The sequence below is a fragment of the Camelus bactrianus genome, chromosome 10 (assembly GCF_048773025.1).
Source record: "Camelus bactrianus isolate YW-2024 breed Bactrian camel chromosome 10, ASM4877302v1, whole genome shotgun sequence".
In the NCBI taxonomy this organism is placed as follows: domain Eukaryota; kingdom Metazoa; phylum Chordata; class Mammalia; order Artiodactyla; family Camelidae; genus Camelus; species Camelus bactrianus.
This window is the reverse complement of record NC_133548.1, coordinates 2,583,547-2,608,159: the sequence shown is the minus strand read 5'-3', so window position 1 is coordinate 2,608,159 and position 24,613 is coordinate 2,583,547. Positions and strand designations below refer to the sequence as shown.

Below are 24,613 nucleotides of genomic sequence, written 5' to 3'. Positions count from 1 at the left end.
GCGCTGTGTCCCGGATCCTGGTGCCCTCGGCCCCACGAGCCTGGGGTGCTGGGAAGTGGCTCCCTGGGGGGGCGCCTGAGACGCAGGCGAGGCTGGGGCTGTGCCACAGGCTGCTGTGCAAGAGGGCCGCTCTGGACGCCCCAAGAGGGGGCGTGCCGACGCGGTTCTTGGCGTTTTGCACAATTTATCTTCCAGATGAACCCTGAATCATCTTTTCAAACTCCATCCAAAAGAATCTCCCTGGGATCTGATTGGGGCCGCGCTGGATTTCGGGGGGAAGCAGGGGGAGCTGACAGTTTACGCGGGGCCCCCACCCCCGAGGGCGTTGTTTCTTCGCTGCGCTTGAGCCTCCTGCGCCTCGTCGGCAGCAGTTTGTGGTTTTCCTAACGTGCGTCTCGCGCATGTCTTGTTAGTTTACTTTTCCTTGCCAGGGGTTTTGTCACATTTGTCGCCTTTTTCCTATTTAGTTTTTGAATTGATTATTGAAGATGCATCATGTAGGGTCATTTTGGCTCCCAGGTGATAAAGAAAAACTCAATAAAAACTTATAACCAAAAGAGGGTTTGTGATTTATTATCTGATTAAACTGGAAAATCGAGGTCTGGCTGGTTTCATTTCTCAAAGGGTCAAACTGCTTATCCTTCCCCACCTTGTGCCTCCTCATATGTGTCAGTTAAGGAAACACCCGCCCTTTTAACAGATAACCCTCAGTCTCAGCGGCTTAACCCCACACAAGGATGTTCGTTCCGCATCTGACGGTCTCGGTGCCTCTTCTCTGAGCAGGGAGTCCAGGACCCAGCCTCCATCTTCAAGGGCAGCTGAAGGTCGGCTCCCATCCAGCCAGCGGGTGGGAGGCGCACGAGCGGAGGGCGGTGTGTGCCTGGTGCTGACGGGTCTGCACTGAGGAGGGGAGCACCGAAGGGTGAGTGAATAAACAAAGCGAGGTCCGTCCACACGATGGGGTAACAGTCAGCAGTGAGTTACTGACACGGGTTCCAACACAGATGCACACATGCAAGAAGCCACATACAGAAGACCGCGTGTTGTGTGATTCCGTTTTTGTGAAATGTCCTGAACAGGGAAATCCACAGAGATGGGGGAAGGCGGGTGGTTGCCAGGGGCTGGGGGGGCAGTAACTGCGGGTGGACACAGCGTTTCTTTTAGGGTAGATGAAAATGCTTTTAACTTAGATCCCCGTGATGGTTGCATGACTGTGACTACTCAAAACGCTAAATTACACACAGGAAGTGGGTGAATTTTATGGTATGTGGATTATGTCTCAATAAAGATTTTTTTTAAACTGTGAGCAAAAATGCAGACGTTCTCAGATAGATATAAGAGTTTATCCCCAGCACACTGGTGCTAAACGGACTTTTAAAGGAACAAATCCAAGTCAGATTAAAACACAGAAGTGAGATACGGGAGGAGGGGCTGGAAGGAAGGAGCCCCACAGGCTGCAGAGGTGGTGGGATTAATAAGTCCACCTCCAACCTTACGTTCAGCAAGACGTGAAGACCTTGTGGCAGCCACGAAAGAAAAATAACAGATACACTTCCAAATCAGTAGCAGAATAAAGAAAAGTGAGTCATTCCAGCAGAAGGCGTGTCAAAAGAAAAGAAAAGCACCCAAAAAAGTGGTGTGAGAACAAGGCAGTGTATCCGGGATCGCGGCCGAGGAGAACGGCCGGTTCACATTTCCCCTGCAGCGGCTGTCGCGCCAGAAAGGCAGGAGCGAGTGCCGTGACGGAGACAGTGGGCAAGCGGTTACTATCCGGCCCTTTTCAGAAAGTCTGCTGCCCCGTCCTAGGACATTCTGCCTCGTTAAACCAGGTGGTAAACCCCCCTTGCTAGTTAACCTGTTTGTTGTTGTTTTCTCTCACATCCTCTAGAATTTGCTGTTCATCTTTGACATCGTGGAACTTCGCTGGGCAGCGGGGACGCCCTGTTGCTGCGCTGGGCCCTCGCCTTGGGCCCTCCGGTTGGGCCTTGCTCCTCCGATGTTCATGCAGACTTTCTCTCCTTAGTTCTCCACTCTCACCCTCTGGCTCTCCGACTAGGTGTGCGCTACAGATCCACACTCCCTGTCACTGTCGAAACGGCCTCGCTCAAGTTAATGAACCTCTGTCAGCTTCGGTCCTGCGTCACGAGCTCGGCTGGCGTAAGCCAGCCTCACAGCGACGTCAGGAGTGAATCTGTGAAGGGCGTAATGCCCCTTGTGTTAATGGGCCCCACCTGTGCTCCCGTGAACCAGAGCATCTGTGCCACTCTCCCCATGCTGGGGGCTGGGTCTGTGGCCGGGTGGCGCTTCCAAGCCCCCAGGGTGGTTTGGGGCCTGTGACCTGCTCTGGACAATTAATTGTGTGCAGATGTGTAGTATGTCCCTTTGCTGACAGTCAAAGGCCCACCAGGGCACCCTTATGCACACCCAAAGTGCATGACAACATTACAGATGGCATTTGCTCTGTCAGCTGGATTCTGGAGCAAGGGTGAAGCAGGAGAGAGCCCTGCTGACCTTCAGTGGACGTGTAGCATGGGTGAGAAACAGACTTTTGTTTTATGGCACTGAGACTTGGGAATGTTTGTTACTGCAGCACAGCTTAGCCATGCTGACTGATGCACAGGGGTTGCCAGAAATTCCCTCCCTTCGTGACTCTGCACTGATGTAGTGAGTGTCCTGGGAGCATTTCCCAAGATGCTGCAAGCCTTGTTCACAGGGGCTGTCTGTCCTTTATTAACCCTTTTCATCCAAGTCTGGTGGAGGCAGGGCCACCCTTACATTTGAGTTGGTTCTGAACACTGATCAGTTCAGCCAAGCTGAGGCTCAGCTCGAAGCTGGCATTAACAGGACAGATGATGGGGTCCAGGCAGCCACAAGTCAGAGGGTTCTCCTACCGATGACGGAGGAGCCAATGTCCTTATACTCCTTGCTGGTGACCCACATGTCCTTGAAGGTGGAGAGTGAGCACAGGATGGAGCCTCCTACCCACGCGCCGTATATGGAATGTGGGCAGGTGGACACCTGGAAGGGGGTCGAGGAGGCGGGAGAGGGGAATGGAGGAGGGAAGAGAGGAAGGCAAGGGTGGTGTGAGGGGTCGGGGGGAGAGAGGGAGAGAAACCAGGATCAAAATCAAAGTACTGTTCTAAAGCAGGGACACAAAGTACCAAGCCCTGAGTGCACCTCATGCGCAGTCATTCCCCCTCCCCTCTCCCTGGGAAACACAGTTTATTCCAAACTTTAAAGATGCTTAATGGTCATATCCTGCTGCCTGTGGCTTTAAGGTGAGGCTGAAAGCAGCAAGGGCACAGGACTGGCCCTCGGCTCTTGGACTCACTCTGAAATAGATGACACAGTTTGTACTCAGGTAGGGACTCTCTGTAAGGCATGCGCATTTTGTGGAAAACAGAAAACACAGATAAGCAAAAAAGAAACAAACCCAGGCGATCGAGCCTCCCAGAGAGGCTCCCTCGGGCCGGGCATCGCCTTTAAGGCCGCCTCTAGCTCTTGCTCTGACATCAGTCTCGTGGATGAGAGCAGCCCTTTCCCCCTTTCCTCTTGTCCATTCCTGTCCCCTCTAACCTTGAAAGGACCTAGTTACAGGACGAGATCCCTAGGCAATCTAGCTAGCTCCCGACCTCTGCTCTCCGGGCGCTCGCCACGCCCTGCCCAACCTGGCGATTGTCTCCCTAGATAGAAAGAAGTGAGAATAAAGAATTAGGCTGTTAAAAAGTGGCTGGCTCTCAACCCGCAACAGCCCCCTCAACGATTCTGTGGGCAGATCACGAGGACAAGACAGCAGCTGAAGAGAGTCAGCCCGTCTGCATGCGACGGAGAAAGACGCAGACCTCCACCTCCTGCCTCAGTGATTCACTGAGATTCCTCCCTCCTTTCTCCCTTCAAAAACTCTCATGGCTGAGCAGAATCCTCAGAGGTATCTCTGGACATAAGTCCAGCATCTTGCCAGATTGCCTGCTTTTCTGGTTAAAGCATCTTCCCTTTCTATTGGCACTTGCCTCTCGATTATCGGCTTTTGAGCAGCGAGCAGCCAAGCCTGAGTTTGGTAATGTGTGTGTCTCCTTCAGTTTCAATGTCGGGAGAAAGCAGTGTTTCTTGTTCAAGTCAGGTCACCTCTGGGCCGGGAGGAGGTAAACATCTCCACACCCACTTGCCAGGTAGGACCACTGAGGGTCTGGAAGGTGAATTCACTTACTCAAGGTCAGACAGTTGTCATCCTCACATACTCACTGACTTTCCTTAAAGCACTCAGGTATATCACAGTACATGTTTATTATTCTAAAAGAGGTGGGGACGGACACCTTGCTGCAGGAATATGCAAGGCAAAGGGATTTAAGAAGATTTGGAAAACCCAGAGTCCAGGGAATAAGACAAGATGAATGATCAGATTCAGTCATGGGTGCTGGCTGGCTGTCACCACAGAACCGTGCTTGGCTTGGAAACCATCTGTTATATTGGTTAAGACAAGAGAGATGGCTGAAATTTTAAGGAAAATAAACAAGGGAAAGAGTCAGAGGTGGGGGGCAGGGGCGGAGGGACACACACTCAGGGTCGGGCATCAGGCAGAGGAAAAAGCTGATAACAGGCACCAGGACCCTCTTTCCTCCCATCAACAGGCTGTCACCCTGTGCGAGCCCCAGATCCTGCCTGGGTCTTGTCCAAACAGACACTCCAAAACAAGCAAAAGTGTGCGCAAAACTGGGGCAGCTTGCGCATTCAGGAGAAAGCAAAGCCACCGACAGAAAAACGGCCAGAGGGTTGGAACGAGCAATTACAAAGCGATGTTGAAGTAAAAGAAAAAGAGAAAAACTACGGGCAGCCCAGCACGTGCGGAAGGTGTCCCTGCGTTAGTCGTTAAAGAAATGCAGAGTAAAGCACGCATTTTTCATCTGTCCAACTGGGAAAGAGTCTTTAACTTGACGGCGCCCGTGTGCGATGAACAGGGCTGGGTGGGACACTGCCCCCTGCGTCGGCAGGACCGGCGGCTGGGTGTCTCCGTGCGCGCCTGGACAGTGTGTTCCAAAGCCTGGACTCTGAGCACATTCCTGGCTCAGGAAATTCCCGTCTAGAAATGGGCTCTAAGGGAGAAACTGTCCTAAAGAAAAAAGAAGATACCATGGCCAAAAATTTAGCACGAGAACATTATCATCGCAAGACTGAGGCTGTTGGGAGAAGCTCTCGTTTTAAAAGACGGCCCCGTGGGAAGCGGCTGCTCCCGGAAGGGAGGGCGAGCTTGCTTGTGGGAGAGAACCCTTCTCCTCTTCTTCTTTTTTTAATTTCTTTTTTCAGTTTTTAAAATTGTTTTGTCCACCTGTTTTATTTTTTATTTTTATTTACTTTTAATTTATTTTCATCTTTTTGGGGGGCAGATAATCAGGTTATTCATTCTCTCATCATTTCTTTTTTCCACTTTTGCAGCTTTATATGCTGAGAGGCCTTCCCACATAAATAAGCAGGTGTCGCCCGATTGTCTGAGCTCCCTCTGAGACGTGTGTCAAATCGCACAGTGATCTTCGGTCAGAAATGACCCGCCAAGCCCCCTCTAAGTCTGGAGCCAGCCGTCCACACCCACTGCTCCACACCCGGGGAGTCAGCCAGCCTCGGCTGCTCCTTTTCCCAGTGGAGGCCCCGAGGACTGAGCCCAGGACCTTGGGTGTGCCAGGCACCTGCTCTGCCACTGAGTTTTACCCTCGCCCCTCTTCCCGTCATTGGGGGAGAATTTAATGAGCTCGTGGACAATTCAAGGTGAGTCTACACCCCCTTCCCTGCCAGAGAGCATCCAGACAGGAGAGAGACTAGGCAGAGGCAGGGCTGGGCTGTGGCAGTTACAGGAAACAGGCGCCGCCTTCCAGCCCCACGTGGAGAAGTTTTGGGGGAGGGCTGGGGGGGATTAAGGGCTCAGAGAGGGGGATGGCAGACCTTGGCCCGAACCTCAGCGCAGCCGCAGGCTGGAGGGCAAGGCTGTCGGAGGGCAGCCTGAGGGACGCCCTTTGCAGCCACGGTCAAGAAGTGGGCAGGAGTATGCCGTCACAGTTCCATTTGTTTTCCGTGCTGGCTGAGCTGGACCTTCCTTTCTGGTCTGGTGACAGTTCGCCACAGGCAGCAGCTCAGGGAGCCGAGAGAAGGGCCAGTGGAAAGGCATCCCCGGAGAGAAGGAGGACTCCAGAGCGAGAAGCCGGGAGCGGTGAGAGCTTCCTCACAGTCCCTACACGTCTGTAATTTCATGTGAGGTGATGGAGAAAGGGCTGCAGCCTTGGGGAGGGAGGAGGCAGGGGGGTCACAGTTTTCCCACATTGTATGTATTTATATAACATCATATAAAATTGTATAAAGAAGACTGTGGGCTTAGGAAGAACACAGGTGGGTACAGATCTCTAGGACAAGTGTGTGTCACAGTGAGTCCTGTTTTATAACGAGGGCTGCAGTCTGAGGAAGGAAGGGATGGAAATAATTCTCCAGTATTACATGAATTTTTATAATCATGATGGAATTTTATGTATCGCACATGTAAAGAGGGCTGCCGACTTTGGAAGCGAGAAGACTTGTGTTGATTTCTGTAATACCAGCTGACGTGTTCACCTTTCCAGAAAATCCCTGATTCTCCCCTGTTGCCCCACTGGTTCTGGTGGAGGACGGATCCACACGGATCAGAACAAGGACCACTGCTGTGCAAACGTCTACTTTCCAACGTCGCCCTGGTCCACCGAGTCAGGCTGTCGTTTGCAAGCATCAGGGCTGGGAGAACCGAGCCCTGTGTGGCCGTTCTGCAGAGCCAGGAAGGGAGGAGGGAAGGGGACATGGGGCCGGAGAGGGCTCAGGAGGCAGCAGAGGATACGCTGGGGATTCAAGCCAGAAAGCTGCTCTGAGAGGGCCCTGCCTGCCGTCAGATCTGAAAGCGGGGCGGCTGAGGGCAGGGGTGAAGGAATCTTCCCAGAGCAGCTGGGGGAGCTGAGGGGAGAGGGGTTCAGTCCCCGCTTCCGGCCCCCCGCCCTGGGAGGAGGAGCCCCTCAGATGTCCTGTTTCACGGGTGGGCGCAGACATGGAAGGGAAGTGACAGATCTGCAGAGGAAGGGAGGTTCCCAGACAGCTGCTCACTCCCCTGCCCTCCCTGGTGTCTGGGAGACCCCAGCCCTCCCCCATCCACGCCCACCGCACCCCAGTGGAGCTCGGCCAGGGGTCCAGCGTGGGGGTTGGTGTCACTCCGGGAGGGGCCGAGCACGCTGCAGTCAAGGGAGGGCGGCCCGCCTGGGGCCGGCTGGGAGCAGCTGGAGGAGAGGCTCCAGGCAAGCGCACAGCCACCAGGGCAGCAGCGAGCAGAGGGCAGACGGACGAGGGCCGGACGGGGGCCACCCTCGGCCCAGGGCACCGAGGCGCAAGGAAAGCCCTTATTCAACCAAAAGTGCACGGGGTCCCCCATCCGCCCAACCCCTGGCCACCGCGCTGGGCGGGTGCCGAGCTGGTTCCGTCCAGTTAGAAGGAGAGATGGGGACGTGCTTTCTTTACTGTGCGAATTGAGACTGAAATTCCAGGCTCGTTGCTTAAACTTTGCTTATACGTTTTCCACCATGGCCGTGAGCTGATCTCATAAACAGAAAGGAAGAAAAGCAGCTTTGAAAAGTGGGGTCAAAAAGGAGCCAGTGTGAAAAGGCTACCTACGTATTGCTGGATTCCAACCACACGACCTTACAGCCACATGAGTCCAGCGACCCGGCACCCTGGAGAAGGCAAAGCCCCAGGGCCAGTGCAGTCGTCAGATCAGCGGTCCCGGGGACAGGGCAGAGGCGGGGACGGGCAGGTCTGCACAGGGCGCGATTACCGCGGACGGCTGCGTGACAGTCGCGATGGACGTGGAACTGCTCTGCAGAACACGGCACTGGTGGGGACGTGACTTGCGTCCCCCGAGCCCACCACGTGCGCAACACCAGGGGTGAGCCTTCACGTCAGCTACAGACTTCGGTTCATTGACAGGTGGCTCGTGAGTCGTAACCGATGCACAAACGCAAGACGGGATGACAAGGGTGACGGTGTGTAAAGGGAGGGCTGTACAAGAACCTGCTTTCTGTTCAGTTTTCCTGTAAACCTAGAACTGCTCTAAAAAATACAAGCTATTCATTTAAAAGTAAATAAATAAACAAATAAAATTTAAATGGTGGTGAGAGGACGGCAGGCAGGGGCGGAGGCGTGGGCGGGGCAGGGTCCCCGGTTCCCTAAACCGGAGATGTGCTGTGGGGCCGGCTGCCTCCTGCAGGCCCGAGCCGGGAGGAGAGCCTCTTTGCATCTTCAGCTTCTCTCTCCCCGCAGATCGGTCCCATCGGAGGTCAAATGGGCAGATGGTTCTCCCACCTTAAAACAACTGCCACCACAACCGCACAGGCTCCTCCTGACCTCAGTCCCCTGACCTGTGGCCCCGTTTCTCTGCTTTCATGGTAGCAAACCTCCTTCAAGACCCTCTGAACGTCAGTCTTAAAGGTACGTCTCATGGGACTGAAGGTGCTAAATCCCAGGGACTCCAGGGACCAGTTCTCAGCCCACTCCTACCTGCCGACTTGGCGGGGTTTCCTGCCCGCCGTCCCTCAGGGCTCCCCTGGCTGTGGGCTGCCTGCTCTCCCGGTCTCCTGTGCTCTGGTGTTTGGGCTCCTGGCAGCACCCCTGCCCCTCCAGCCTCTCCCGATGGACCGAGGGGCTGCATATTGACCTCGTCCTTCCTCCCCGTCTGCACCACTCCTTCTGGTCTCTGAGCACCATGCTTCTGCTGAAAACTCCAATGTGCACCTGGAGCCCAGGCCCCTGCCACCTCCAAACTCCCTGTCCCTCCTGGACCTCTGCTCTCTGACGGACAGGAGACATCTCCAACTGGACACACCCAAAATGCCACTTCAGGCCTTCCCCGGCTGCTCCTCCGGTGACCTTGTCCATCTCAGTGATGACATCTGTGTCATCCCAGTGGCTCAGGCTAGGACTTCAGGAGACGCCCTGGCTCCTCTCTCTCCTCCTCCATCACATCTCTCTGCGAGTCCTGTATCCTTTGCTTGAGCATGCTCGGAGTTGGACCACCTCTCTCCTGCACCACCTGCTCTGAGCCACCAGCACCTCTGCCTCGACCAGCCACATCCCCACACGGCAGCCTGACCCACCCTCCAGAGCCTAGCCCGGTCATCTCACTGCTCTGCTCAAATCTTCTGGTGGTTTCGAGGTAAAAGCCTCACAGGGCTTCTCTGACCTCGTTTACCCCCTTCCTTCTCTCAGCACAGCCAACCCTTTCCAGAACTCCCTCCAGGAAGCAAGCCTCTGAGCCACTGCGTGTGCTGTTCCCTCTGCCTGAATGCTCTTCCCCAGATATTCACACACTCCCCTCAACTCCTTCAAGTATTCCCTCAAAGACCGCCTTCCCGAGGACACCACCCTGACCGCTCTCTCCTCCCCTCTTCCCTCCTTGCTGCCCCCCCCACCTGCGGCTTCTAGCCCCTCCGGACATACCGCCTTCTGTAGCAGACGGATCTGTACTGCTTACTGCTTCCTCCCCCCGCTCGATCGTAAGCTCCAGGAGTTTTGCACCTTCTGTTCACTGGTGCTCCCCTGAACACCTGGCACCGAGCCTGCCATGTGGGCGGCATTCCAGAAGCATCTGTGGAATGACCTCTGGAAGCCCCAGAGGGAGGGTGGGGGGCACCATACCTTCACGTTGATCTTCGGGGAAACCAGGGTGGATATTTCTCTCTGCAGCCGGAGCCGCAAGCCTGAGCAGGTGCCGGTTCCCCCAGACAATACGATGTGGCCGAAGAGAATCTTCCAGAGGGCGGGGTCGCAGGAGCTGACGCACTGGAAGGCCTTCGTGTGGACCCCCAGGTGGTGTCTCCCTGTCAGGAAGGGCGGAGCACAGATGAGCCGCGGGGACCAGAGGCTCGGCCCGCTGCCCACCTGGGCTCCTCCCTCCCCTGGAAGGCGCTGGGCCCCCCGAGTCCTGGGCAGCTCCGAGGGCAGCGGGCAAACAGCACCACTGCCCGCGAGGCGCTTGCGGGGTTCAGCAGGACAGCGCGTGTGCGCGGCGCGGCCCCGGGCTCCGGCCGGGCGCCTGGGTGAGCACACGCTAGTGCCCCTCTCGTCCCGAAGACGCCGCACCCCAGTGTTACTGGCAGTTACTCATGCTTAATGCCTCGGTGTCAGTCACCCTGTGAGGGGACTTCTGCGGACACCGCGTCCTTGCTCAGGTAGCCTTGGGAAAGCTACACCGACCCTTTCCTGAGAGCAAAGCCCCGTGGGGCGTGTGCGCTGTGTCCCCGCGGGGCGTGTGCGCCGTGTCCCTGTCTGTTTAAGACTGTGAGCCTCCGGGCGGCGTGGCTGGGGCCTGTCGGGGTCTCCCCGTCTGTGATGGTCCTGACTGCATAACCTTGGAACAAGGACTGAAAAGGCAAATTCGCAGGCACCGTTTAGGGCGGGGCTGGCCCAGTGCGCGTGCAACATCGCGGGTGTGTGGTGTCTGCCCAGACCGGCGGGGAACTTCCACACTGTGGGTGCAGAGCTCCATCCCGACGTCTCCATTTACCCGCCTGAAATCCGGGGGCACGTGCCACATTTTAAACCTTTGTCCCCAGCACCGACTGATGGAGAACACAGAGAGGACCCCAGCTCACCTGTCCTAGGTATGAATGCCATGTCCTCAGCAGGGACGAATCCTGGGGAAGCGTCTGCTTCTCGTGCATTCCCCTCTGTCCCTTATTAATGTAACCAATTATTTAAAATGTTTGTTTCCAGGCAATCACTGGTTCTCTTGGACTGCCAGGCAGCCTTCATTTTCCCAGTGCGTGGGAATTTCATAATCCGTCATTTTATCCCGTTCTGCCCTGCCTGCCAGAGAGCTTAATCAGCTCAATGCTCATTTAAAATCTCTAGATCAGCCACATGTTTAAAGTTCCTTCCAAAATCTGTGGGTTTTGCTTTTCTGCTTTAATTGTCTCGATTTTTATATTTCAAATTATTTTTAAATAGGTAGAGTATAAATATTATACATAATGAAGGAGAAGACTTGCAGTCCGGGTTAGTATTTAATCCCATTTGATAGATGACCTGACGCTCTCCAGTGGGTTTCTTCGTGTGCAAAATGAAATGATATGAGATTTGGGGAGAAGATTAAAGGATACAACCAAGGTCCGCAAAGTGACAGGTATACAGCAGGTGCTTAATAAGTGACAGCTGATATCAGAGGACCTTCTGAAATGGAGTGCCACCTTGCTAGTATTTGCTACTCTAAGCAGAATGCCCTCCTGGCTGCCCTGTCTCCTGCTGCCTCACAGCGCATCCTTCTGTCCGTTTCCGGGTTCACCTGTCCCCCTCCCACGGGCTCACCTATGAGGTCGGTCTGGAAAAGCACTTCGGGGCAGAAGAACCTCTCCCGCCCGAGGTCAATTTCCTGGCCGTCAGGCAGCTGACACTTCTGTGCATAGGAGGGCGAGCTGGCTTCCACTTTTTCTTTCTCAAAATCCAAAGCCACGTAACAGCATTTCTCTTTCAGGTCCCGGACGAACTCCCGGTCAGCTGTGGGAGAAAGAAAAAGGGCCACGTGGAGTCTGACCGTCAGGCGAGCTCACAAAAGCGTTCCCCACCCCCACCCCCATCCCCAGGCAGCATCTTTCTGAAGATTCAGCTCCTGGGGGCGGGGATCAGACGGCACCACTGTAGCTGCAGTTCCTGTGTTCGTCTCGTGCTCTAGTGCCTGTTACCCGCAACGTGTGCTGGGGGCCCCGGTCTGTGGACGGTAACAGTGGACTAGGGGTGTTCTGAACCAAGACACCAGTGCTTAAGACGCGTCTGCATTTTCTGCACCGTGTGCTATATACACCAAGCTGGAAAAATCAAATTCAATTTCATTGCCTATTAATATAGAAGGTGATGTTGGTGACCCCATCCCCACCTGCTATGAGTGTCAGCTACAAACAGCTCACGGCGGCCCCCTCCTCTGGGGAACTGTCAGTTGAAGCCCCCTCCCCTGGACGTATCTGGAAGATGAGCCTCCTCCCCTGTTTGGGTGGCTGACAGCAACTTCAGACCCAGCTATGCCTCCTGGTGTTGTGGTTTTATGTTTCATCCGTCATTCCTTTGAGTTTGGGTCAGAGGGAACTCCCTGCACCTGCTGGCCTGGAAATCCCACAGCTTCTCCAGCCCGCAGACGTCTGACTTCTGCCTTCACCCACTCCACCTGGCTGCTCTTGCCCAGGTCTGCAGTGTCTTCCTTGTTCCAAAGCTCTGCCACGCTCTTTTTTCTTTTCCTGGCTTCTTCCCCTTCAGCAGCTGACGCTGTTAGCCACACCCTTCCCTCCTTGGCTCCTGGGTGCCGCACACTCCTGATATGTCCCCCTTCCTTGCCTAGTTTGGGGTCTGGTGAGACAAGTCTAGGTTCAAATATCACCTCTTCCACCTCTGCCAAGTTCTTTAGCCTCTTAAACCTCCCCTTTCCTCGTCTTCAAGAATGGGATTAATCATCACTCGCAGGACGGTCGTAAGGATGAGGGGACATACTGCACAAGTGATCGTGCCAAGCCGCAGCCAGTCCTATCACTGTCCCTTGCTTTCCTCTAATTGCCACTATTCTTCAGGGTTTGTACTTGGTATGGTTTGGACACACACCTCTTGCCTAAGAAGACCAGAAAGTACAATGCAGGCTACGAGCTTGTTGGGAATGAGTGTCATGCAGGTTCTACAAACTGGGAATTTAGTCCGAGAAGTGGGTAAAAACTGGAACAGGCACATCCCTGTCTGGAGTCCTTGGGTTCACTTTCTAGCTGCTACACCTGCTAGTTGTGGGATGTTGAAGTCACCTACCCTTCCTAGACTTATTCCTCTTGCAATGGAGAAGCTTGTTTCCACTCAGGGTATTGTAACACGAAGCAGTGAGAGAATTTATGTGAAGTGTTGTCTTAGTCTGGTGCCTTTCAGAGGGTAAGTACTCGGTGAAGCTTAGTTCATCATCACCACTATCATCACCACCATCACCATCATTGACATCACCATCCTCACCATCACCATCATCACCATCACCACCATCATCACCACTATCATCCTCACCATCACCATCATCATCATCACCACTGCCTTCATCATCACCACTATCATCATCACCATCATCACCACCACCTTCATCATCACCATCACCACCACTGTTATCACTACTATCATCATCACCATCACCACCAGCATCATCACCATCTGCCTTGTTGTCATCATCAATGTACTAAACACCCCTAAACATAGATAAGGTTGTTTTTTAGAACTCGGATAATGGTAGCCTTCACTTTACCAGCTGAGGGCTACAGGTGGAGCACGCCAAGGAGGCTATTACAGCCCAAAGTCTGGTTTACTTGGTCAAGAATAGCAATGCCCTACCTGTGCTCACCAGTGAGTGCCCACTTTCTGACAACAGGTGTAGGAAGTACAAGGTTAGGTCTTGGCCTGCAATGTCCATCTGGAAGGTTGACTGAGGCAAAGGACAGCCGTCAATGATGGGCACAAAGTATGTCATTCCTTCTCCAGATTCAAGGGTCATACCTAAACAAGAGAACACACTGGTATTAGAATATTGGGTGCATGGCATTCGTTATCAATTGTCAAGTCTTCAGGAAGAGATGGTAGAGGGGGAAAGAGCTGGAGGGAAGGCAAAAATCAGAGGAGGAAACTTTCCTTCCCGGTAGGGGAATGTGCTGAATCTCTCCGGGCCAGGGCAAGGGCCAGCTGTTTTGGAGAAGAAGCCTGCAGATCTCCTTATTAAATCAGACATACTGGCATTAGCAGCAATTGCCAAAGAGCGGAGGAGGAAGGAGGAAACCGCTCTTTGCACTATCTCCTCCAGAGAACTGACTGTACGCTGATGCAGCACCAGGGCTCTCTGGGTGGCGCTCAAACGCCACGAGAGTCTGAATACAGCAGAGGAGGCGTGCAAGTTAGCTGGCAAGGCAAATTAGGCCTCTCTATGCCAGTCCAAAAGGATGTGATGTGGTGATGGGAACACAGGGCCTCATTCTGTGTGAAACAGCGACTGCTGGAGCTGTCCAGGGCTGATCAGAGTTGAATTTAGTAACTAAGAACCTGAAACTGGTAACCAATGAAGCAAAAGTGAGTGAGGACCTCCAAGTCTGCTGAGTGAGGGATCGATGAGTGGATTCCCTCTCCCACCTGAAACACCCAAAAACCAGGACAAAATACAGGAAACAACCATATCAGGCAACAAGTGGCGGTGAACCCCAGGAGACAGAACATCAGAAGAAAAGCAAACTGTAGGACAAGACGTCTCATGAACACACACACACAACTGCTAACCAAAATTTTAGCAAATTGAATCCAGCAATATAGAGGAGGAATAATATGTCATGACCAAGTGGGTTTTATTGCAAGAATGTAAGGTTGTTTCTACATTCAAAAATCAATCCATTTCGTCCAGTGTATTAAAGAACTAAAAGAGAAAACCCATATAACCATATCAATAGGTGCAGAAAACACATTTGATAAAATTCAACATCCATTCATGATTTTTTTAAAAAATTTCACCAAATGAAGAATACGAGTGAATTCCTCAAATTGGTAAAGGATGTCTACCCAAAACCCACAGTTATCATTGCATTTGATGGTGTACAGCTGAATGTCTTCCTGCTGAGATCAGGAACAAGACAGAACTGTCTGCTCTCACCTTTTCCATTCAATATTGTACTGGAGGTTCTAGCTAAAGCAACTAGGCAAGAAAAAAATGAATAAAAAGCATTTAGTTTGGAAATAAAGAAGTAAACTGTCTACTTGTAGACGACATGATTGCCAAAGTAGAAAATCCTATGAAATCTACAAAAAAAAAAAAAAAAAAAAGGCATCAGTGTTGACAAATAAGTTTAGTTAGAACTCCAGGATATAATATCGATCTACAAAGATCAGTTGTGTTTCTATATACTAGCAATGAATAATCAGAAATTGAAATAAAGACATTATTTACAACAGCAGTAAAATACATGAAACACTTAGAGGTACATCTGGCAAAACATATGCATGATTTCTATACTATAAAATACAAAATATTGCCAAGGGAAATTAAAGAAGACCTAGGAGATGTGCCACATTTATTAGTTGAAAGACACATTATTGTTAAGATGTCAGTTCTCCCTAAATCAAACTATAGGTTCAATGCAATTCCAATCAAAACTCAAAGAGGCCTTTTTGGGTAGAAATTGACAAACTGATCCTAAAATTCATATGGAAATACATAGAACCTAGAATGGTCCAAAAATTAGCAAAAACAAAAGACCAAAAGTATAGCACTAACATTATCTTATTTTAAGACTTATAAAGCTACAGTAACCAAGACAACGTGGTATTAACTTACAGTTAGGCAAACTGACAGAACAGAACAGAAAGTACAGTAATAGACCGACACATATATGGACAACGGATTTTCAAAAAAAAGTGCAAAGGCAATTCAATGAAGAAAGCAAAGGCTTCTCAACAAATAGTGTGGGAATACTTGCACCCGTCTATACATACACACACACGAAACTTCATTGGCCCCTTATGCCATATACAAAAATTTATTCAAAATCAATCATAGAGCTAAAACTAAACTTATAAAACTAAAATTATAAAACCTCTAGAAGAAAACATAGCAGAAAATCTTTCAGTTCAGCATGTATTTCTTAGATATGACACAAAAACAAGGTCCACAAAAACCAAAGTGGTAAACTGGTCTTCCTTGAAGTTAGAAGCTTTTGCTCTTTGAAAGTCACAGTGAAGGGAATGAAAAGTCAAGCCACAGACTGAAAGCAAATATTTGCAAAATACTTATAGGATAAAAGACTTGTACCCAGAATACAAAAAGAATTCTCAGAACTCAAAGATGAACAACTCAATAAAAAACTGGGCAAAACCTTTGGATGGTCATTCTACCGAAGTAGATACATGAATGGTAGAGACGCATGGAAAGATGCTCAGCCTCTTGGTCGTCAGGGGAATGCAAGTCAAAACCACAGTGAGATACCACTGCACACCTATTAGAATGGCACGAATGAACAAGACTGACCCCACCAGGTGCCAGGGAGGAACCAGAACTCACACACACGGCTGCAGGAAACCATGCAAAATGGCGCGTGCAACCACTTGGCAAACTAGTTTGGCAGGATTTTTTAAAAGTTAAACATTCACCTGCTGTACAACCCAGCCCCTTCACTTCTAGGTATTTACCCAAATGAAATGAAAGCACGTATCCATTGCAAATGGACACAAATGCACACTTGTCCACAAATGTTCGTAGAAGCTTTATTTATAAAAGCCGCCAGCTGGAAACAACCCAAATGTCCATTCAAAGGTGAATACACAGTATGGCACGTTCACACAGTGGGACACTACTCAGCGGCAGCAAGAGAGGAACTATGATACAAACAACAACACGAGTGAATCTCCAGATAATTATGCTGAGTGAAAAAACAGCCATACAAAAAAAGTCCATACCTCATAGTCACACACACACAAAATTCTGGAAGATGCAAACACATTTCTGGGGACAGACTGGTGGCTGTCTGGGGACAGGCTGGAAGAGGCAGCATGCGGGGGTGGGAGGGAAATGTTTAGGGGTGATGGGTAAGTCTCACCATCTTGACTGTGCCGGTGGTTTCAGGGTGTATCCACACGTCAAATCTTACCAACTGGTGCACCTCACACACGTGCAGTGTGGAGCGCGTCAACCGTACCTCAGTGAAGTTGTTCAGGAAAAAAAGTGAGACAGCGGGAGGGAGATATTCGACCAGGAGGGGTGGAAAGGGCTGGCAGGTGGAGTTTTGTGGATTTTGCTTTCCGTTTATTATTTGGCAGCGAGGGGGCGGGGGGGAGGGCGGCTCCCAGGGGCGGGGCTTCCTCAGAGCCACTCACCGCAGGTTTGGCCGGAGGCATAGAGAGAAAGGACTCCTTGGTTGGCTAAATACAGGGCGGGCACGCCGAAGGTCTCGAACAGGATCTGCGGAGAAGCCAGGCCAGCAGTCAGGGACTGAGGTTCCCCTTAACTCCGTGGGCACAGCGATCCCACGGGATGGAGGCACGTGGCCCCCAAGAGAGACGCAGACAACGGGGTCAGGAATGCCACTCCTCATCCCAGCCCTGCCCTGGCAGGTTCTGTGACACTCCGGTTCCCAGTCTGTCAGATGGGCTCACACCCTCCCCAGGTGCCTTACGGACCATCTCGGGGCTGACCGAGAGCATCATGTCGTCTCATAAAGCACCATTCTATCACAGTGGGGGTGGCGCCGAGTTCCCAGGGCCTCTGTGAGGCCACCGCTGTGCCCTCTCCCCGCTCTCCGAGGGTGGGCAGGTGCCCTTGGACTTGGGGTCATCGTGGAACAATGAAAGCTAACAGTTACTGTGTGTTCACTGCATGCCAAACACTTAGTCCAGACATGGCTTGGTCACGAAATCTCTCCTGGATGCCGACTGAATACAGGGCAGAAGAAGTGAACGGGGGAGACACAGCCTTGCTTTTATAGCTGATGGTGAACCCCGCTCCTGTGTGTGTGATATTGGACCACCATCCCAAGGACAACGTGACAGTGAGCCGGAGCTGTGGGAGCAGCTCAGAGATGGCCAGTGGGGTGCTCTGCTGGTTTGGCAAGATCCCTGGGGACTGGCTTATCTGAACAATCTCGTGGGCTCCTGGGGGTAGGAGCCGCCTGTCCCTAGTTGTCTGGTACCTGGCCCTGAAGCGACTAGGGCAGGTGTATGGTGGCCCTGGGGTGTGACAGGACAGTGAGAGGTGCAGTCTTAATCAGCTGCCCAAGAGGGAAATTGACCGGCCTCTAGCAAAGACCCCAAAACTGGGTCAAGACAGCATTTGTAAAAAAAAAAACAACATTACACACGCAGCTGGGACACAACACGGAGCACGTAACTCATGAAGCGTGTTACCCACTCGGTGGATTATTACGGAGCAGCTTCTGGGGGCTGGGGATTCACTCAAGAGAAGTGAAAACACGTGTCCACACAAAGACTAGCCTGTGAGTCAGCGCCACTCCTAGGAGCCCCCCCCCCAGTTGGCTCCTGGTGGGTCCTGGAATTTAAATCCTGAAATTTGGATCCTGGTGGAGGAGGGAGGGTGTGAACTCTAGGTGGGAGGGCAGCCTTTATGATCCAATTAGAGACCCCCCCAAAAAAAACCCACAAAGACCAAAACCAACCCTCGCTCCCCCTAGCCTGGCATGAGGCCAGTGGTCACAGAGCTTAGAAGGGTCTTTGGGGTTCCTGTGGTCACATTCCCATTTTATAGATGAGAAAACTGAGGCCCAGGGACAAGAAGAAGCAGCATTTACAGGATGCTCAGTGGGCGCTGAGCACAGTGACAAGCGCTTTACGGTGTTAACTCTCCTTTGCTTCCATAACGACCCCCAAGGTGATACCATTGCCATCCTGATGAAGAAACCAGGACACTGAGAGGACCAGTCACCCCCCTGAGATCACACGTGTTGGAGGAGCTGGGGCCAAAACCCAGGGATCTTAGTACCAGGCTGAGCCCTTCCCTGTACACGGGCTTCTCTTTGGGGACATGGCCCCCACAAATCCTCTTAAGATACAGATTTACTCCAGGAGGAAGATCAGCCTTGCACTTCCCAGTCCATTCCTGCTCCCGGGAGGAGCCCTGGAGGTTGGCTGCTGGATACAGGGACATTGGCCAGGAAGGGACCCTGCTAGGACGGCTGGTGTGTGATGGGGAAGCTCACGGCAGAGCCCATAGATGCAGAGAAGTCCATTCATCCCCAGCAAGGTGGCATCCCCTGTGCCCCAGTGCAGGCCACCGGCTGCCTCCCATTTGCTTCCAGAAGCTTCCACCTTTCAGCCCCACTCTCTGTCCTGGGCTGTAGCCACAGGCCCCCCTTCCCTGGGTGACCCACTGGGCTCTGCCCCTGCGGGTCCAGGAGAGCCCAGGGAGGCGGGAGAGGGCGGTGGAGTGCTGAGGCCCCCGCTGCATCCCTGTCAGGCCCTCCAGGGCGGGCGGGGACACGGCTCCTTGCTGCCAGCCCGGAGCTCTGCGCCCCCTTGTGCGGCTTGTCTAAGCCTTGGGCTCAGCTTTGTACGTCATCTCTCCAATAAACTCGCACCAGCGTTTCCCCATGTGAGCGTGCTTTGGTTTCCTGAGACAGCTAGGGGGTGGTTTTGGAGAAAGCCACAATGGAAGGCCCAGGAGACGTGGGGAAGTGCCCAAGACAGGCCGTGGGGTAGCCAGCTCTGCAGTTTGAGGGAGGGTGAATCTATGTGTCAACCCACCTGGGCTGCGGAGGGGCAGACACTGGGTCGTACGTGAGTCCGGGTGCCCCTGTGAGGGTATTTCCGGGTGAGGCTGACGTTTAAGCCCATTGGCTGCGTAAAGCAGATTGCTCTCCCCAGAGTGGGTGGGCCTCATTCAATCAGTTGATGGTCTCAATAGAACAAAAGACCTGACCTTTCCACAAGTAAGAGGGAGCTCCCCCTGCCTGGCGGCCTTTGAGCTGGAACATCAGTTTCCTGCCTTGAAGCATGCGCCGCCGCTCTCCGGGGTCCGTCCTGCTGGCCACGGGCCCTGGGACTTGCTGGCCTCCAGAGCGCCGTGCGCCAGCTCCTGCTAATAAACCTTGCTCCATTTGTGTATCTCCTCCTGGGTCTGTTGGTCCTGAGAAGCCTGGATAAGACAGTCTGGGAGCCGCACGTTCCCCCGGGGGCGGGACAGCCCCTCCCTCTTCTCCTCCAGCTCTCCAGGGCCCCGATGGGCCCTTGGCGCTCTCAAAGCCAGTATCTGCTGTGACCAGTCCACAGGCCTGTGCCGGGTCCCCACGGAGCACAGCGTGGCCCACTTCTCTGACCGACCCATCCGTGCGCAGATGATCCGCGGGCTCCCTCCCAGGGCTGTTAAATGAGGCGGCAGCTCCTAGCTGCGCTGTGACGGATGGGGCTCTGTTTCTGGGCCAAGACGTGAGTCTCCTCTGTGTGCAGGTGGTGCCGGGCATGCCCCCTGGGTCACAGCTCACTGCAGAGACACTGCTGGGCTCCAGGCTGTCGGGGCAGGTGGTGGACCCTGGCTGCCACTTCATTAGCCCGCCGATGCCCTCATTAAGCAGCCCCTGAGGCCCCCGCCCCACCTGGACCCCACTCCAGCTGGAGGAGGACTCTGCCATCTGTATAGGGGGTGCACCCTCCTTTCCTCACCAGCCTGCGCCCACGACGGACTTCACCACCCAGTTCAGTCCAGTTCAGTCCGGTGCAACCCGACCAGCACACACCACCAACTCGTTCCTGGGGGGCAGACACTCAGAGATGGAGGAGTTCTGGGTCTTCGAAGTCAGAATTAGACCTCCAGGCAGGACACACCAGGCATCAGTGCAAAGAACGGGGCTGCAGACTCAGGCCCGGGGGTCTGGGTGGGTCCGCGGGCCTCTTGTTGAGTGACCTCAGCCAGATGACTTCTGCTCCTGGAAGCTCCAATTTCCTTATCTGTGCGAAGAGCCTAGTAATCGCCCTGCCCACAGAGGGGTCGTGGGTCTACACGAGATAATTCAAATGAAACTTCGCGCCCATGCCTGACCGCTTGGCGAGCTGTCTGCTGGCAGCTGTCACTCTTGCTGCAGATGTCAAAGGGGACAGCTCTCGCCCCATGTCCCTGTCTCTTCTGAGGGTGTCGTCAGGGGGTGAGGCTGGAGCTGCCCTCCCTGCAGCCTGCTCCCCAACCCCCTTGCCCACCACCTGGCCTCTTACCTGCGACACTTTCTCTTTGTTGGCCATCGTGTTTAAAGGCGGCTCTGTCACCATCAGAGGGTGCTGCTCTGGGGCGACGTGGAGCACCTTGTAAAAGGAGTGGTGCCAGATCTGAGGAGAGGGGGGTGCAGACGCACGCTGCAGTCACCACCTTGGCCTCTCCGAGTGTCCACCCCCGGGGAGGCTGGCCCCCACACCATGGGGACGTTGGAGAGGCCCTACTCAGAGGCCCACACGAAGAGGGACCACCTTGCCAGCCATGTGAGAGGGCCACCTTGGAAATGGGGTCTCGAGCCCCAGTTGAGCATTCATATGATGCAGCCCCAGCTGACATCTGCCTGCTGCTAATGAGAGACCCCAAGCCAGAATCCCCCAGCTAAGCCACTCCCAAATTCCTGACCCATGAAAACTCCCAGAGGTAATAGGGGACCATTGCTGTTTTCAGCTTCTAAGTCAGGGTCTGGTCTGTTCCACAGCTTAGGTAACTGATGCATCTCCCAAGGCAGCAGGCAACCTGTTCGACCACATATGGAAACTCTAAGCAGAACCCTCACTTACTGAGACAGTGGTTCAAGTTACCTGTATTTCCCACATCCTTACTACGGCCGGCCAAGGGGTTCTTTTTTATTGCGGTGAAATACACATAATGTAAAATTCACCATTTTAACCTCTTTTAAGTGTCCAGTACAGTGGCATTAGTACATTCACAGTGCTGTACAACGATCATCACTATCCGTCTCCAGAGATTTCTCATCTTCCCAAATTGAAACTTTGTCCTTCTTAAACACTCACTCCCCCTCCCCCTCCCCCAGCCCCTGGCCCCACCATCCTACGTTCTGTCTCTGTGAATTCGGCTCCTCTAAGGACCTCATGTAAGCAGGAGCACACAAGATTTGTCCCTTTGTGACTGGCTTATTTCACCAAGCATAATGTCTGCAAGGTTCATCCACATTGTAGCCTGTGTCAGGATTTGCTTCCTTTTTAAAACTGAACTAAAAATAGACTTAACATATGATCCAGCAATCCTCACTCCTGGGCTTATATCCAGAGGGAAACTTAATTCAAAAAGACACCTGCACCCCAGTGTTCACATCAGCACTATTCACAACAGCCAAGACATGGAAACAATCTAAATGTCTATCAACAGATGACTGGATAAAGAGATTGTGGTGTATTTATACAATGGAATACTACTCAGCCATAAAAAGGAATAAAATAATGCCATTTGCAGCAACATGGATGGACCTAGAGATTGTCATTCTAAGTGAAGTAAGCCAGAAAAAGAAAGAAAAATACCATGTAATATCACTAATAAATGGAATCTAAAAAAAAAAGACAAACAAACTTATTAACAAAGCAGAAACAGACTTACAGACATAGAAAACAAACAAGGTCACCAGAGGAGGAAGGGGGTGGGAAGGGATAAATTAATAGTTCCAGACTGGCAGATACTAACCAATGCATATAAAACAGATAAAGAAGTTCATACTGTATAGCACAGGGAACTATATTCAAGACCTTGTATTAACTTACGGTAAAAGGAATATGAAGACGAATACATGTATGTTCATTTATGACTGAAATATTATGCTGTACACCAGATATTGACACAACGTTGTAAACTGACTAATTTTCAGTAAGAATATATATATATATAAAGAACTGAATAACATTCCTTTGCATGGGAGGGCCACATTTTGCTTATCCAATCATCCCTTGATGGACCCCTGGGTGGTCTCTACCTTTTAGCTGTTGTGAATCATGCTGCCATGAACACGAGTGTACTGACCTTGCTTCCAGTTCTTTGGGGACACACCCAGGTGGAGGAGTGCTGGACCATGTGGTAGCTCTAGCTTAACTTTGCAAGGAGCCACCATACTGTTCTCCACAGTGGTTGCACCATTCTGCATTCCCACTGACAGTAGTTGAGGGTTGCAATTTTCTAACTTCTCCCTCTTCCCAACATTTGTCATTTTCTGGGATTTGTTTCTTTGTTTCTAAATAATAGCCACCCTAATAGGCGTGGAGTGTGCTGTGGGGTAGGAAAAATTATACCCCTTTCTTACAGATAAGGAAACTGAGGGCCATAGAGTCAAGATACTTGTCCCAAATGATGTAGACTGTAAGTGGTGAAGACCCAGGTCTCTGACTGGAACCCATGCGGTCAGTACCGTGACGTAGTGTCTGCCTGGACCAGGGCCAGGAGATGGCCCTGCAGGCTGGCGGTCCATCCCCTCCTAGGTGCCAAGGCAGCCGGGTTCCCCTGTGAGCAGGTCCCACCCAGCAGAAGCTGCAGCCCACCTTTTCCATGTTGTCCCAGTTGGTGATAGCTGCCCGAGAGATGGGATATTGCAGGTTGAGTTTCCCTCGATTTTTCTGAACCTCATCTCCGATAAACCAGTCTTCCTCTTCCATTCCCACCAACAGATTCTGCAAGACACAGGCCAGCACAGGTCCGCTCTTAGGGGCAACTCACCTCACTTTGTCGGTGCAGACGGGGAGCCCTGATGTGCCTCCAGGGGACGGCTCTGGGTCACAGCGCTGCCATCAATGGCCTTTTCAAAACTGGGCACGATTTCAAAACAACACTAAGAGTTTTCAGCAAATGACCTGCAAGGAAAAAGTGCGCCTGAGGGAACATTGCTGGGACCCTCTCTCACCCACTTTGTGGATGAGGACTCTTAAGGGGGACAAAGAGAAGCAGTGGAGAAAGGAAACGTGGAGGGAGAGGCACTGCTTCTACGTTTGCTTTGGAAAGTGAGTGGAGGAAGTCTGCAATTTAATTTAATTTCTGTTATTTTTTAGAAAGATAAATCTATCTACTTTCATGCAGATTAAACCATTCATTCTATCATTCAGAAAGGATCTGAGAGTCAGCCATGTGTTAATCTGGGTCCACCAAGAAGCAGACATCAAGAGGAGATTAAAGTTTGGGGATCTCATTAGGGAACCAGAGGGGGTGTGGGGAGGGGGCGTGGGGAGGGCTCCGGGCAAGGCTGGGAGAGACACTGGTCTGTTTTCCAAGTCCGAGGCTGGTAGGGGTCCTGGAGCACCGTGCAGTGGGCGAGGCCATTCGGGAGTTCTGGAGACCAAGTCATTCATTCATCAGAGGGGTCCCGTGTCTCCTGGAAGTGGGTCTGCCTGGCTGTTCCTGCTGGGCTCAGTTGTCAGTGGAGAGTCTGTGGGAAGCATGGCCGTGGGGTCACGGTGCGCCAGTGACCGGGGTGGTGTGCCTGGGGTCCGCCTGGCAGTGGTGCCAGGCTGCTGTGGTGCTCACCTTGCAAGGGGGCGGTGCATCTCAGAGAGAGGTCCGTTCCTGAGGCCGCCACAGCTCATCTGCACAGAGCTCCGACCTCTTAGGAGTCTGTCTTTTAGGCAGAAGAGGTTTGGACTTGGGCTGAGAGGCACAGCTCTGAGCCCTGGGCCAGTCGCTTGTCCGCTCTGAGCTCTGCCCCCTGCTTGGTCCTTGGGGGTTGCTGGTCCCTACACCCACAACCACTGCGTGTTTGGGCATCGAGCCAAGGGGGACTGTGGCTGGGAACATATTTATAAATTGAAAGGACACACACTCATGCAAAGGACAGTTTTCAGCTCACCCCGATCGTCGTGAGGAGGGAGGGGGACTAGGGCCCCCCCACCCCCGAGGGTGAGGAAGGAGCAGCGTCATCCTGGTTTGAAGCTGCTGCTTGAAATACGTACGGACAGTGCTCGGGTCTGATGACTGCTCTGGTTACGACGGACTGAGTGACCCGGCGCAGCCCTGTGCTGCTCCTCCAGGGCCGCAGGACCCGCCACGTGGGGTCTCACTGCCACCTGCTGCTGCACCGAAGTGCACAGGAGGGGCTGATGGTGCTTGGCTGAGATGCCAGTC

At 52.6% G+C, this 24,613-nt stretch overlaps 1 protein-coding gene and 2 long non-coding RNA genes across 4 annotated transcripts; 2 read left to right on the top strand and 1 right to left on the bottom strand.

The window, feature by feature from the left end:
• Window positions 1-549: 549 nt before the first annotated feature.
• LOC105070438 (actin-1-like) lies at window positions 550-24,164 on the bottom strand. 2 transcript variants are annotated; one of them, XM_074371518.1, is made up of 9 exons: window positions 24,020-24,164; window positions 23,044-23,921; window positions 20,743-20,853; window positions 16,903-16,987; window positions 13,390-13,551; window positions 11,356-11,544; window positions 9,688-9,869; window positions 2,892-3,018; window positions 550-900 (listed from the first exon to the last, which is right to left on the bottom strand). In XM_074371518.1, exons 2-9 carry the CDS (start codon window positions 23,155-23,157, stop codon window positions 809-811), a joined length of 1,062 nt encoding a protein of 353 aa, XP_074227619.1. In that variant the 5' UTR covers window positions 23,158-23,921; window positions 24,020-24,164; the 3' UTR covers window positions 550-808. The 2 variants fall into 2 exon arrangements, with proteins under 2 accessions (XP_074227619.1, XP_074227621.1); XM_074371520.1 differs by having other exon boundaries at window positions 23,219-23,921; window positions 24,020-24,159.
• Window positions 5,619-6,737, top strand: LOC141578806 (uncharacterized). The gene is made up of 3 exons (XR_012509488.1): window positions 5,619-5,757; window positions 6,102-6,196; window positions 6,600-6,737. It is a non-coding gene; the product is annotated as an uncharacterized LOC141578806 (long non-coding RNA).
• LOC141578804 (uncharacterized) lies at window positions 7,798-9,872 on the top strand. Its single transcript, XR_012509486.1, has 3 exons — window positions 7,798-7,939; window positions 8,314-8,481; window positions 9,736-9,872. It is a non-coding gene; the product is annotated as an uncharacterized LOC141578804 (long non-coding RNA).
• Window positions 24,165-24,613: the final 449 nt, after the last annotated feature.